The sequence below is a fragment of the Anabrus simplex genome, chromosome 1, assembly GCF_040414725.1.
Source record: "Anabrus simplex isolate iqAnaSimp1 chromosome 1, ASM4041472v1, whole genome shotgun sequence".
Lineage (NCBI taxonomy): Eukaryota > Metazoa > Arthropoda > Insecta > Orthoptera > Tettigoniidae > Anabrus > Anabrus simplex.
Genome location: NC_090265.1, coordinates 87160750 through 87176267, shown reverse-complemented (window position 1 = coordinate 87176267; position 15518 = coordinate 87160750). Strand labels below are relative to the sequence as shown.

The 15518-nt window shown below is 40.0% G+C and overlaps 1 protein-coding gene across 1 annotated transcript in view; it reads left to right on the top strand.

The window, feature by feature from the left end:
- LOC136861673 (hemolymph lipopolysaccharide-binding protein) overlaps nucleotides 1-14779 on the top strand; it is a 68757-nt gene extending 53978 nt beyond the window's left edge. The window contains exon 6 of the mRNA XM_067138837.2: nucleotides 14497-14779. Coding sequence (XP_066994938.2) covers nucleotides 14497-14651 — 155 coding nt within the window. The 3' untranslated portion in view covers nucleotides 14652-14779. The remainder of the gene's footprint in view (nucleotides 1-14496) is intronic.
- Nucleotides 14780-15518: the final 739 nt, after the last annotated feature.

Sequence of the window (15518 nt, the reverse complement as noted above, 5' to 3'; positions counted from 1 at the left end):
TGACCTGTCCAACTACATCTTCTTTTCGTGATCATTATCTCTAGACTGATGGTTTCTTCAGCTCTCTTGAGAACTTCTTCATTTGTTAGCCTGGGAGTCCAGGGTATTCGTAATATTCGACGCCACCATCACATTTCAAATGCAACTATTCTCTTCTTATCAGCCTTTAATAGAGTCCAGGTTTCAGAGCCATAGGTCGCAATGCTCCAAATGAAGCTCCTAATGAAATGTTTTCTTACTGGTAGGGATATTGCCTTGCAGGTCAACAGGCTTCTTTTTTATTGAAAGCTTCTTTAGCCTGGGCTATTCGAGAAGGGACGTCCTTTTCACACCTCCGATCAGATGAAATGATGCTTCCCAAGTAAATGAACTGATTTACTTGAGTCAATTTTTCTCCTTCCAACCAAACATTAACATCCTGTTTACCATCCGGAGTACATTTCATTATCTTGGTTTTTGTTTTGTTAACATTCATGTTATACTTTAGTACTAGTAGATCATTCAATTTCTTTAGTGAGGTCTGTATCTCTTTCTCAGTTTCAGCTATGAGAGCAATATCATCTGCGAAACGTATTGTTTGGTATAGTTGGCCATTTATTTTTATTCCAAGGGTGGAGGTGGCTGAAAACTCTTTCATTGCTTCTTATAAATACACATTGAATAATAGATGACAGATCACATCCTTGCCGTACTCCTTTCTTATTTTCTCGTTGATTTGCTCCTTTCCTATAAGCGCTGTCTGGTTCTTGAACAGCTGATAGATAATTTTCCGATCTCTGTAGTTCACTTTCAGATTTCTAAGAGCTTCAAGCATAATACTCCAGTTAACATTATCAAACGCTTTCTCTATATCAATGAAAGCAATTAGGACATTCTTATTGATTCTTAGGGCTTGTTCAGTTATTGTTCTAAGGCTCAGAATTGCTTCTCTTGTTCCTCTGTTTCTTCTAAACCCGAATTGATCCTCTGGGAGATTTTCTATTATTTTCTCCATGCGATGGTAAACAATTCTTGTAATAATTTTGGAGGCATGTGTTACCAAGCTTAACGTTCTATGATCTTGACATCTCTTTCTATGATTACTTTTTATAACGTCGAGTTCAGTTGCACCGTTCTTCTGATATATTTATCCAGAATTTTCTCCATTGCTTTCAGCGTGAAGAAGGTTAAATATAATGGTCTGTGTGCTTCGGTTTGGGCATAGTTTGCTCTTCCAGGTTTACGTATGAATACTGCTTTAGCTTCAGACCATGAAGCTAGACTAGCTCTGAAGAGGTCCGTCAGGGTATTGACGAGTATCTCCCGTCCTTCCTGTAGGAGTATCGGAGGTATCTCATCTGGCCCCGAAGCCTGGATTCATCATTACAGTACTGTGACATATGATAAAAGCTTTGACATAGTGTAATATACTCAAGAAGTCTTTAATGAGGAAATTTGATCATATTCATGTGATCAAAGATTTTAGCATATTCTGCGACACAGAAATGTGATAGTGTAATATAGGCCTTACTCAAATTGGCACACGCTTGCGGTTAACTTCTTAAAATCTAGCACTGCCATTCACTTACTGGCACATATAATTTATTTGTAGGCAATTCTGCACTCCTACTATTATATTTCAACAACTACAAATAACTTTAAACTGGTAATTTGGAAACTTATTACTTATCTCGTCTCGATTGGGTCAACTGCTGGCTCCTTCTCACTTTTTATTCCGTCTCTGAGCACCCACCCTTGGTCTCCGTGTACGTCACAGCTGGGGATCGGTCTCGGCAGTCTGGCTTGAGTTAAAGCAGCTCAGGTAGTCGTCCTTCACCAGTTTAAGCGTGTTTCATCATATCTCCGGTGTCCATGCAATAAGAAGATAACATTATTTGGGCAGAATACATAGTTAGATCATCCCTTACAAGCTTCTTCGGACGTATAAATGGCTATTTGGTATTTTTAATACTCCTAAATTGTGCTCTAAGTATATATTTCCGATAAAGCTTGTTCTCGTTAAATATATCATCTACTGAATGTTGACCAGAACTTGTGATTAATATCTCTGCAGTTGTTGACGGTATCTGGCCACTTACTATGTTGTAACTGGCCCTTTCTTTCTCAATCTTTTACTGGTCCGTAGCTTTTCTTAACTTAAATACTTTGAAACGAAATGTATACGTTTTCCGCTCGTCTCGGCTTATTTTTGCAGGTATAATTAACTAAATTCTTCGCTCGAAAGTATATTATCTTTCGGCTTTGTCCTTGTTCGTTGATAATATTCTTCTTTGCTCGGAGTAAAATTGCTATCTTTTAAATGTGATTTTCTCTTACAAAGTAGTTAAGAACAGAATAAATTGAATTATTTTTAAGGACCATACTTGTTCTATCTAAGAAACTCTTTCCTTTCTCGACGGTCTTTATAAGTCTCCGCCTTCTAATTGCGATCAACATGCCACATGGATACACTTCATATATATTTGCGCTGTTTGAAGCTGCTCCGCGCCATTTTACCCGCTACATCTCCATGCTAATGATCATCTCAACTGTAACGTAATGGTACAATACCATCGCTTAACATTTTATCAATGATCTTCTGGAGAGCCTTTATGTAAGGAGGAGACTACCTATATGGTGGAAATCTTACAGGAATCGAATCCGTAACCTTAATTTTATACACATCAAAGAATGACTGACATACTGTACGAATACTGTCGGTCTGTTCCTCTAGTAGACGACTAAGTTATAACGTCATATCACACTGATGATGCAGAATAGACAGCTTATTTGCAAATTTGAAAGTGCATGACTTCCTTTGAAGATCAAGCACAAGACCAGAATGAGAAATTAAAGCTGCACCCAGGATAATGGGACATAATAAATTTTTGGTAAGACACAAACTTAAATTTGAAAATGAATTTTTAATCCTCAGGAAATCTCTCTTAGTGCTTTTCCCAACTAGAATGAACATAGGTTATCATGATGTCAGAAGGAATTTTGTTAAAAATGAAGCCATGTTTTCCAGTGTTGACTTAGTTAAATGTAGCAAAGGCTTTTCAGTCTGTCAAACACATAGCAAATACAATGTAAATTAAAACACTAAAAGCATATCTGTAAAACACACACTAACATACAAAGAATGACATGTTTCGTTCTACAAGAACATCCTCAGATTCTATCAAATCACTTAAAATAAGCTTATATATGTACAGTATTGTTTACGTAGCGTAAACTTGTCAATGATAGAGAGATAAGTGATAACATGAAACAGTAATGACAAAAAATAAATTATATACAATTATAATATAGTGAAAAACTTACGTATTTATCTAGACTGCCGATGTTAAGTCTGTTGTCACCAAACACTATTTCAGGACTGTCACAGTATTGTATATAATTTATTTTTTGTCATTACTGTTTCATGTTATCACTTATCTCTCTATCATTGACAAGTTTACGCTACGTAAACAATACTGTACATATATAAGCTTATTTTAAGTGATTTGATAGAATCTGAGGATGTTCTTGTAGAACGAAACATGTCATTCTTTGTATGTTAGTGTGTGTTTTACAGATATGCTTTTAGTTTTTTAATTTACATTGTATTTGCTATGTGTTTGACAGACTGAAAAGCCTTTGCTACATCGTCAGAAGGAATGGCGCGAATAAAAGCAATGCTTTCATATGATATAAACCATCAAATGAAAACCCACAAATTGTCTCAATTTTAACGATGAAAACTACGCTGCCGATCAAACAGTCCAAATTTCCAGAGATGGAATGATCAGCCCGCAGATAACCGTGATCCGTGAACACTCTTCATTTTTTATCGTGGAGTTTGAATAGTGGACAGTTCCAATGCAAAAATTACGCCCGTTTATTTACCGGTTTCCTGGGAATATCCGATGAGTCGAAAAATCTCAATTCACTACACTGGCGGGGAAAAAACTACCTGAATTGGAGGCAAATTTTTCCTCCTAGCCAGAGGAGAAACCTCATCTTCGCTGCTAATTTGGTATAAATTGAATTTAGATTTAATAAGAGTGAAGAGCAAGAAGCTTTACTTAAAAAACAGCTCTTTCCAGAGTTGAAATTTGAGTTATTTAGTGAATTGTAGTGGTATAATTTGGAATAGGCCGAAATTGTAATTCTAGACCAGTTCATACTACCACTAAGAGAGCCTCTACCTTAAGCGTGCACAGTGCACAATAAAAAAACAGGTCGTCAGAATAGGGATCAAATAGCTGGAATATTATGATGAACCAGTGTGTCACGTAACCAGCAGTATCAGAAAGTCCGGCTCCATGGCTAAATGGTTAGCGTGCTGGCCTTTGGCCACAGGGGTCCCGGGTTCGATTCCCGGCAGGGTCGGGAATTTTAACCTTAATTGGTTAATTTCCCTGGCACGGGGGCTGGGTGAATGTGTCGTCTTCATCATCATTTCATCCTCATCACGATGCGCAGGTCACCTACGGGTGTCAAATCAAAAGACCTGCATCTGGCGAGCCGAACTTGTCCTCGGACACTCCCGGCACTAAAAGCCATACGCCATTTCAGTATCAGAAAATGTATGAACCTGAGGAATGGCGTGCTAAAGAAGAAAGTTATCTAACTCCCCAGCTATTTACCGCCGATATTCAGTTAGGCTATTATACTCGGTAAGCAGTATTAATCCCATCTACCGGAGTTAATTGTCAACATAAGAGACAAAGAACATCACAACAAACAATGGTCAACGTAATGTTATTGTTGATCAATGTTATGCGCTTTCGATATTGTAGGCCTTCACATTTAATTTTCTTCCGACTCTGAAATACCACTCTTGGCAGAAGTATTCAGTCAGCAGTATGTAATGATTGTTGGTTACAAGGATAATGTCCAGATAGAGGAGCTGACTAATACTAAAGAAGTATTAAAATTTACCTATGACATCAATGACACTTACAGTACGATACAAAAGTTGGAAACTAGAAAAGCAGCTGGCATTGATAAGGTTTCGGGGGATATACTAAAGACAATGGGTTGGGATACAGCAAAATATCTGAAGTACTTATTTGATTGTTCTTTGCATGAAGGAGCTATACCACATGAATGGAGAGTTGCTACAGTAGCCCCTGTGAATAATGGAAAGGTGATAGACATAAAGCTGAAAATTACAGGCCAGTCAGTTTGACATGCATTGCATGTAAGCTTTGGGATAGCATTCTTTCTGATTATATTAGACATGTATGCGAAATTAATAACTGGTTCGATAGATGGCAGTTCGGGTTTAGGAAAGGTTATTCCACTGAAGCTCAACTTGTAGGATTCCAGCAAGATATAGCAGATATCCTGGATTCAGGAGGTCAATTGGACTCTATCGCGAATGACCCATTTAAGGCATTTGATAGGGTAGATCACGTGAGACTACTGGCAAAAAATGAGTGCAATTGGACTTGACAAAATAGTGACTGAATGGATGGCTATGTTTCTAGAAAATAGAACTCAGAGAATTAGAGTAGATGAAGCGCTACCGGATCCTGTAACGATTAAGAGAGGAATTCCTCAAGGTAGTATTATTGGACCTTTATGTTTTCTTATAGTCCGCCTCTGTGGTGTAGTGGTTAGCGTGATTAGCTGCCACCCCCGGAGGCCCGGGTTCGATTCCCGGCTCTGCCACGAAATTTGAAAAGTGGTACGAGGGCTGGAACGGGGTCCACTCAGCCTCGGGAGGTCAACTGAGTAGAGGTGGGTTCGATTCCCACCTCAGCCATCCTGGAAGTGGTTTTCCGTGGTTTTCCACTTCTCCTCCAGGCGAATGCCGCGATGGTACCTAACTTAAGGCCACGGCCGCTTCCTTCCCTCTTCCTTGCCTATCCCTTCCAATCTTCCCATCCCTCCACATGGCCCCTGTTCAGCATAGCAGGTGAGCCGCCTGGGCGAGGTACTTGTCATACTCGTCAGTTGTATCCCCCGACCAAGAGTCTGAGGCTCCAGGACACTGCCCTTGAGGCGGTAGAGGTGGGATCCCTCGCTCAGTCCGAGGGAAAAACCGAACCTGGAGGGTAAACAGATGATGATGATGATGATGATGATGATTATGTTTTCTTATAGCCAACGGCCGTAGTCGTGTTGAAACACCAGATCCCGTGAGATCTCCGAAGTTAAGCAACATTGGGCGTGGTCAGGAGTTGGATGGGTTGCCACGCGTTGTTGGTGGGGGTAAGGGAATGGAGGAGCGGAACGGACCTGGCCACCCTACCGCACGTAAACTCCGGCTCAGGAACACCTCTGCGGAGGTCCGGATCTGCCTTCGGGCGGAAAAACCCTTACCTTACCTTATGTTTTCTTATATATATCAATGATATGTGTAAAGAATTTGAATCAGAGATAAGGCTTTTTGCAGACGATGTTATTCTGTACAGTGTAATAAACAAGTTACAAGATTGTGAGCAACTGCAAAATGACCTCGATAATGTTGGGAGATGGACAGTAGGCAATTGTATGATGATAAACGGGGTTAAAAGTCAGGTTGTGAGTTTCACAAATAGGAAAAGTTCTCTCAGTTTTTAATACTGCGTTGATGGTGTGAAAGTTCCCTTTGGAGATCACTGTACGTACCAAGGTCTTAATATAAGGAATGATCTTCATTGGGGTAATCAAATAAATATGTTTGTAAATAAAGGATACAGAACTCTGCACATGGTTATGAGGGTATTTAGGGGTTATAGCAAGGATGTAAAGGAGAGGACATATAAGTCTCTGGTAAGACGCCAACTAGAGTATGGTTCCAGTGTATGGGACCCTTACCAGGATTACTTGACCGAGCTCGATAGCTGCAGTCGCTTAATTGCGGCCAGTATCCAGTATTCGGGAGATAGTGGGTTCGAACCCCACTGTCGGCAGCCCTGAAGATGGTTTTCCGTTGTTTTTCATTTTCACACCAGGCAAATGCTGGGGCTGTACCTAATTAAGGCCACGGCCGCTTCCTTCCCACTCCTTGCTCCTTCCTGTCCCATCGTCGCCATAAAACCTGTCTGTGTGGGTGCGACGTAAAGCAAGTTGCAAAAAAGGATTACTTGATTCAAGAATGGAAAAATCCAAAGAAAATCAGCTCGATTTGTTCTGGGTGATTTCCGACAAAAGAGTAGCGTTACAAAAATGTTGCAAAGTTTGGGCTGGGAAGTCTTGGGAGAAAGAAGAAAAGCTGCTCGACTAAGTGGTATGTCCCGAGCTGTCATTTTATGCAACTTCCTCTAAACTACCATTTCATCCAAGGTGAATAAAAGTGTATATAGCTTAGACTGTATTATCTTTTTCCCCGACTCTATATTTTGACTGTTCACAACGTCACATATAGTATGTTATGATACCCAGGAGATGAAATTTGCAGTTTTCCGCGTCATTCTGAGGTAAAAACTGTCCAAGTTAGGGTGTATGCACCCGCTCCGGGATGCGATTTGCAGTATGGTGGCTCGCGCGACCCAACTCTAGTTGTCGGTAATTAGCAGCGAGGCATTGCAGGAGCGCTGGTTCTTGAAGTTTTATCACTCCAACCACGAGCGTGACGGGAACAGACACGTTATCACGTGACAGAGAGTCTAGGTCACTAGGAGAGCTCAGGGAGTACAACCAACGCGAGAACTAACATTATACCCTATTCCCCTCATTCATTCACCACTGCCAACTTATCGAGTCCAATTATTTTCCCCCTGATAATTATTATAAATCGCGAAATACTCAACGGAGGGTCACGTGCAAACATTCATTTGAATCAGGAAATTTTTCACATAATTTTGAGACCGGGAAGTGCTCTACATAATTGAAAGAACGGTAGCTACTCCGTAACAAGGGCCCGTCTTAATGGTTACCAGATGTTGGGTCCCAACCATGGGAGCCAGCTCAAGGATTCCCCTGGCGCTCGTCATCATTCACCGACAGAGACAAAAGGACGCTTTTAAGATTGCTTGAGAATCCAGGAAACTATTTTAATTATATTCACTCAGTGAAAGTGGGAATACAGGAGCTACAATTTGATATCCGGTTCGTCACTGTACGTTGCGTATTACCGGAGCACATTTTGAGAAAGGGGTGTGTTTTAACCCCACTGCTAGCACCAGGGCATCTCGATTATATATTAAGGAGCCGAGGAACGGACACCACCAGTTCATTTTCAGTTCAATGCCAGTTCGTCGTGATTTGTGTGTGAGTCTTTTATGAAGAAATCATTCTGTAATTTGAGCAGTGTAATGCAGTGATTTATTAAAGTCTGTGAATGTATGTGGAAATACCCACAATCTGAGTAACTTGTTTGCGCGTACAGTGTGCCGCTAACAAATATAGTAGGAACGGTACGAAATCATGATGATCGCTGTCCGTGTGCCGAAGAGGTCGTGCATCGAGCCTCATATATGCCTAAACTAATACGGCTCAATTAACATAAATAGGCACGTATTTAACTAAGTGCGTGGAGCGAGTGTACTCTATATGAATGTGAAATATAAGGAAAGGGAATGAACGGCGCATTGTCGGGATGATTAATGGCAGTGCGACGTTAGATCGATCCCTAACGCAGTAGAGAGCTCGTCTTACGTATGACTAAGTGCAATGGTGTATGCCTGAATTATTGTTGTGTAATACGAGAGTGCTAACACATTAGTGGCCTAACCAGTGACGTTTCTAACCAGTGGAGCTTCAGGACATAGAGTAGCTGTCAATAAAAAGATAGGTGGATCAGAAGGGAATAATGTCGGGCTTCTGGGACACAACCGACGTTAAGTTGGGATGCTTGTGTCATTAAGCAGACCCAACCACATATTTAATCTGTGATGTGTAATATAAACTAACGCATTCACATGAGATAACTTCGCCTCATTTACACAAGGAGTCTACAAGAACGTCGGGGTGAACGAGGTATCTAGCTGCCTGCCAGAATTTTGCCTTGTGTAGCAGAGAGAACGAGACATCTAGCTGCCTGCAGGAATTTCGCCTCGTGTAGCAGGGATCGTCTGGAACTTCTCATGAGATCAAGCCGTCGTGTTCGTGACTTGCCAGTTGGTCATCAAGGGACTTCACATCGCTGATGGCATCATGAGGGCAGAGTAAATACATGGGCGTGCCCTCCTGTAATGCTGTATTCGTGGTTTTCCGAAAGGATGGGTATATTTCCAACAATTTGTAGCTTTGAAAGTCGTTTCCTATTGCAAATATAGAGTAAATTTGCATGTGGATGTAACGTAGATCGCCAATATTCTATTTCAAAGGGATAATAATAATTTCATTTTATTTTTGGCTTTTGTATGGAATACCTTCATCGTGGTTTGGAACAACCATATTTTACTTCCGTTTTTATAACGGTTTTTGGTAATGCATGATGTAATTCTAAGGACCTTAGGTTAATTAAGTGTGAAGCGCTGTCGAGTAAGGAGGGCTTAAATATTCTATAAAATTGACTCCAGTTATCGTCTTCTCTATAGCAAATATGAGTCATCAATATCTCTCAGTAATTGACTTTTTTTGCACTTCACACCTGGTAGGGAGTCCTCCTAACTAATAATTAAGGCTGCTGAAACAACAGATGGAAACATGACATTGGGGTATATATCGTTGAAATATTTAGCTCGTGAGTGCGTGATGTAATTCGGACCCGTGTGGCAGGTTTTCATCATTAAATAGCATTGTATTCAAGGTACCGAGAGGAGGAACGGGGGGGTTAGGCAGGCTGTAGCCCTAATGTATATTGTGAAGTAGAAATGTAAAGTTCCCCTGGAATCTGTTATTAATATTCGCAAAGTGGGTACCGTGCTACGAAGATGACGATTACGGCCGAATTTAGAGCCAATATTTAATGTGCTGCCATTGTGGCCTGGAAAGAAAGAAGTGAGATTATTTGCCGTGAAGCAATTGTATGAGAGGACCCAGTGGCCCGCTATTTGGAAGTGGGTCGTGGGCGACTCACAGCTGGGTGATTTACGAGCCCGTCAAGCGGGACGAAGTAAAGTGTTTGCTTCATTGAAGGGGAACAGAATACAAGTAGCTGGTTCATTCCTCTCGGCACAGCGATTACGTGCGTCAATTTAAATATTACTAACGTCGCATAAATTCCAATGTGCATTAAAGGAAGGATCCCTCCAATTTCTTTCCTTAATTATTTACAGCGTGCAGGGAATTCCAGGTTAAATATACCCCGTCTCAGAAGATCCTGAGTTCATTCCAGGAGACAGTGAAAGCTTCTACTCACTGTCACCAGCAGCAGATGACTTGTACCATCTGTGACTCATCGTGTGTGTTTGAAATGTATTTGTTCTTGCCCATCTCTTGCAGAAAGTGCTATGATACTCTGTTTATGATGTTTGGATATTTGAGTTGCTTTATGATTGTCCACAGGTAGCAACGTTGTGTAAATAATGTCGTGTTATGTGTATTGATAAAAATCCTGATGAAACGAGCGTGTGTATTATATTGCATATTCAGCAACGATTAATTTAGGGAAGTGTTGTGATACGACTTTCAAAGGTTCAAAAATGTATTCATGGAAACATACGTCCACTTCAGTTCATAGGATATCGTAACTTGATATAATTTGAATATATTAATTCTCAACAGGTAAACAGAATTACAGCAGGGTATACCTATACCAATTAAATGTGTGCGCAAAGTGATTAATGTAAATAATTCGAGAGTTAACGTCTCTCTAAGTTTGAAATAGTGTAAATAATTCAGGAGGAAAGGCTTCGTTGAATTTGAAATAATTTAACGTCGAATGAGGTGTAGAGAGAGACTAACGAACATTCACGACTTCAAGGTCAATCTAAATAATATTTGTAAAGCGCGTTGTATGGCATATGCATGTTAGTAAGATGTGTTTCACTAGTATAGTAAACTTGTTATACAAGATATTGTTTCTCTTCTCATTAGTAATGAACTAGTGTTCCTCTCATAATTAGCATTCCCCTACTATAGAGATTATTAAAAAATTATCGCCCCGTCGGACGCTCCAGTCAGACCCGAAATGCTATACCGACTCAGCTAGCGAATTTTTCTGGTAGGGGAAGGTGAGTCTTCGATAGCCGGGTTGAGTTCGAAGCTCATCGGAGGTGCTCCATTCTAATATCATATTCATGAACCACGGTAACTTGTTTATGTACTGAAGCCATGGACAGGTACAATATACAGACTTTCATTAAATTCTGTTAACAATTTTCACGCGGCTCGGCATTTACATGGACTTAGCAATAAAGATACAAATTCATGAATATCTGTGTTATAGCCGGTACGGTAAAAATGTGTAGGACATAAATGATCAGAAATTTAAATCTATATAACTTTAGTTGTGTAGTATTTATCGATACGACCACTAATAATATAAATATTTGAGAATTAAATTTTAGGCCTTCCCCTAAACTACCATTTCACTCAGCGTGTGTAAAATGATTTATATCCTAGTTTGTAGTGGCTCGTCCCCCGACTTTACATACCGATTTTCATTAAATTCTCTTCAGCTGTTTTCTCGTGAGGCGTGTACAGACAGACAGACAGACAGACAGACAGACAGACAGACAGACAGACAGACAGACAGACAGACAGACAGACAGACAGACAGACAGACAGACAGACAGACAGACATTACGGAAAAGTAAAAAGTGCATTTCCTTGTTACTGTGGACATGACCGGTACAGAAATACCATTCTTTACAAATTCTGAGCAATGTACAGACAAAACTCTTATTTTATATATATAGGTGAGTCGAACATCCGAGAAGCAAAAGAAAGAAAAGACGTTATTGGATGGTAGATTTTTGGGAAGGTAAGGTAAGGGTGTGTTCTACCAGAAGGCAGCTCTGAACCTCCGTAGAGGTGTTCCTGAGCCAGAGTTTACGTACGGTAGGGTGGCCAGTTCCTTTCCGCTCCTCCATTCCCTTATACCCCACCAACAGCGCGTGGCAACCCATCCACTTCTCGACCACGCCCAATGTTGCTTAACTTCGGAGATCTCACGGTATCCGGTGTTTCAACACGGCTACGGCCGTTGGCATTTTTGGGAGAGGAACAACATAATTGGAGGATACTTTACTAGCAGGGGTAGCAACATAAACAAAGTAGGAATATACTGTATATATTTCGTAATCCAACTCACAAAGACAAAATTTCTTCATATAGTTAAAGCAAATACCGTATTCAGTAGACAATGCAGGACACGTCCGGATTTAACCTTGTTAAAGTGGGAGACAATTCGCCAGTGGCGCTCGTAGTGGCGCGACCTGGAAATTTGCGCAAAATTCAAATATCAATGGAAATTCATGTACAGAAATGGATAAATAAATTATTTCTAGAAATAAAAGTTGCTAAAACAATTCTGGATTGATGAATTAAGAATTATTTAACAGGTTATTATTTAAAAACTGAAATTAGGTATGTATTCAAGATACGAAATGCATTGCTGTGAAAGGGCTTGATGTCTCATTTATGCATTACCGTACTTTTTTAAAATTTAGCATTCCTGCCTGAACGTTTACGGTTAATTTTTTTCTTTTCCCTCATTTATAAAACATGTATCATCACATTAAGACACTTGTCAATAAACAGATCGGCACATTCCTGTCTTTCTCTCTTGAAAGAACTACTCTTTTGGAAGGGGTGGTAGCATTTGATGTCTCCTTTCTTGGGAGGTTCTGTGTTGGTACAGATTCAGGCTTAATATGAGAAGAGGGATGAAAGGAATAAAAGCATGAAAATGTTGTCTATATTTAGGTTTTGAGGGCTTTTTGAGGGCTTTCGAAAATCGCTGGCCTAAAAATGATATGAACAGATCTTATAATTCTTATTCAAGAGTAACGTCCCTTCCTTCTTGTACACCTTATCCAAATCACTTCTCTGACATTTCAAAACCCACAGATCACTCCTACAACACATTGGCAATGAATATTAACTGCTACACTACACAATAAAATGAGCTTATAATTTTTTAAGCCAATTAAAACATGAGTCGCTCAGGTCAGAATTTTAGGAAGTACTATAAAATGCTTTGTCACTGGAAGAATATATATATGTAAACACAATATTTTCTTGAAACGAGGGAAACGGTAGAAGGACCGTGAATCCTTCTGCACTTCATAATTATTGCAGCCAGACACAGCACATATCCTTCCACTCATGCTGAGAGGAGATATAAGTGAATGACACACGCTACTATTTACTTACTGTATGTTAACTTACTGCAAACGCGTAAATAACAGCAAGAACTTCACAGACTAATACACGTGCACTTATGACAGAATCAGTAACTCCAGGTCACACTGCTAGACAGAGCTCTAATCGCTGTCCTCCATATCTCGCAGACTGTCCTGTATTATCTCTACTGTATTTGGTTAAAGTGTTTGAATACTAGACGGCCTTTTTGATGCACCCATAGAGGCAAATGTTCCTCAAAGCTAAAAGTTCTTCCATAAGCTAGTTCATGAATTGTGAAGGAGGGAACACAACAGAAGAGCTGGTGGACGATTTGAATAGCCGGGGATGCCTAACTCAAAGTTCAATACTAGTAATAATAATAATAATAATAATAATAATAATAATAATAATAATAATAATAATAATAATAATAATAATAATAATAATAATAATAGTGTCCAGTAACTTTTGTGAATGCTCAGCGTCTGTCCTTTGGTTCAGAAGGTCCCGGGTTAGACTCCTGACTGGGTCAGTGATTTAAGTAGTATATATGTCTTTAATTTCTATGACTCGGGGACTGGGTATTTGTGTTCGTCTCAAAACACATCCTCATCTACATACAACATACTACAACACTACCCATCGCAGAAAAACGTAGCAATGATTGCTATGACTCGGATTTGTATGAACTAAAATCTCCTGAAACACACATGCATTTTTGTCCTAATAAGTACCAAAATATTACCTGAAACCCTGAAGTTATGAAATAAAATTAAAAAGATAAACGAAAAATACATTTATCACTTAGTTACAGATTAAATAATTCATACCTGTCATTTTCAATAGAGTTGCACTGGATGACGACTCGCGGTTTCAGATGGTCAGACCTGAAGTACTACTGGTTGTCAGCAAGTGCAACCTTGCTTTTGGAGAAACTTCTTACTACATCGCAAGACTTAACGGAGGCATACTTCAAGTAAGTCAAATCGTTTGCGGAATGTTTCGATTCATTTTCGTCGAATTCAGCTTATTTTCCACAGAGAAAGTCAGCAACTTTACATGATGTGGTATATCCAGGATTTCGTTCAGGCACACGTCGTAATTTTTCGCTAACCTTGTCAGCTACTTCGCACCGTGTTCTCGCTGTCAGCAGAGGATAATTATCTACTTGTACTTGCCCTTTAAAAAACCATCACCACTCTCAACTTCAGTTTGTTTTACAATGCTTAATGCATCACACAATTCTATGCCTACAGTTTCAAGGCAAAACATGACTTCTAATGGCTGCAGAAATTTCTTTATCAATTACTGCATTTGTCCATTTCATAGATTACTTATTCAACTTTGACTGTCTGTTAAATATAGGACAACCTCTGGATCAGTCAGGATACGCTCGCTGGGATGCCAATAAACCAAACAGGAGGAATGATCACAACTGCGGCTTTGCCAATAAGGATGTGAAATACCATGACGGACCATGTGAATGGCAGCAATTCTATATCTGCGAGTTCGAACCATGACAGTAGTCGATGAGGATGTATTCCTGTTTGTAATTTTCTAAAGTATTGTTTTAATTTATCCTCCATCCTCCTCAACCTTGAGAATGAGACCACATAATGTGTACACATTTGATCAGAAATACAATATGAGAAGCAAGAAACGGCTTATGATTTTCTTGGATCCTGTTATTAAGGAAATGCTGCAATGATCACAGGTTACTCTTCTTATAGACGAGCAACAGGTAGACAAACAGTAACGCCCATCACTGCACAGCTATCTGATGTATTTTTTAAATAAATGTGCCAACAATCAAAGAATTATGATACTCAAAGGAGGCTAATCTTTCTTTGCGAGTGCTACAGCCGCAATTTTCCTCTTTCATTCCTCCTTAAAATAATTCCATTTTACTAAAAAACTAGCAAGCCTGCCTGGTGGCCGTGATCGGTAAGGCGTGAAGTCTCTCTGGTCTGAGAACGTGGTTGGCCGGCGGGAGCTTAAGCTCCTCGCATGGTCACCAAAGCCGGACAGATCGATATCCAGGTCCTCCAGGTTGGGGTCTGAATGTATGACTAACTCATAAAAATAAAAAATAACAAAAATTATGGATCCCTTGGAATCGGAATATGAAGAATGGAGGTATAAAGCAGAGGTCTACCCTCCCTTGAAGGTTACCTATAATGGTACTCAAGGCCGCAGCTCTTTGTGTTTATTGGTACGATAAGGAGACGGACGAGGAAGGGGTTGCGAGCCGTCTTGTCAGGAATTTTCTAGCACTACCATTCCTGTCAGACAAATGTAGGTCTACCATAATCTGAGTATACCGCCCCCGTGGCATCTAGAAGTACCGGGATTCCAACCTGGGCGTCCACAGACGGTTTTGTTTGATC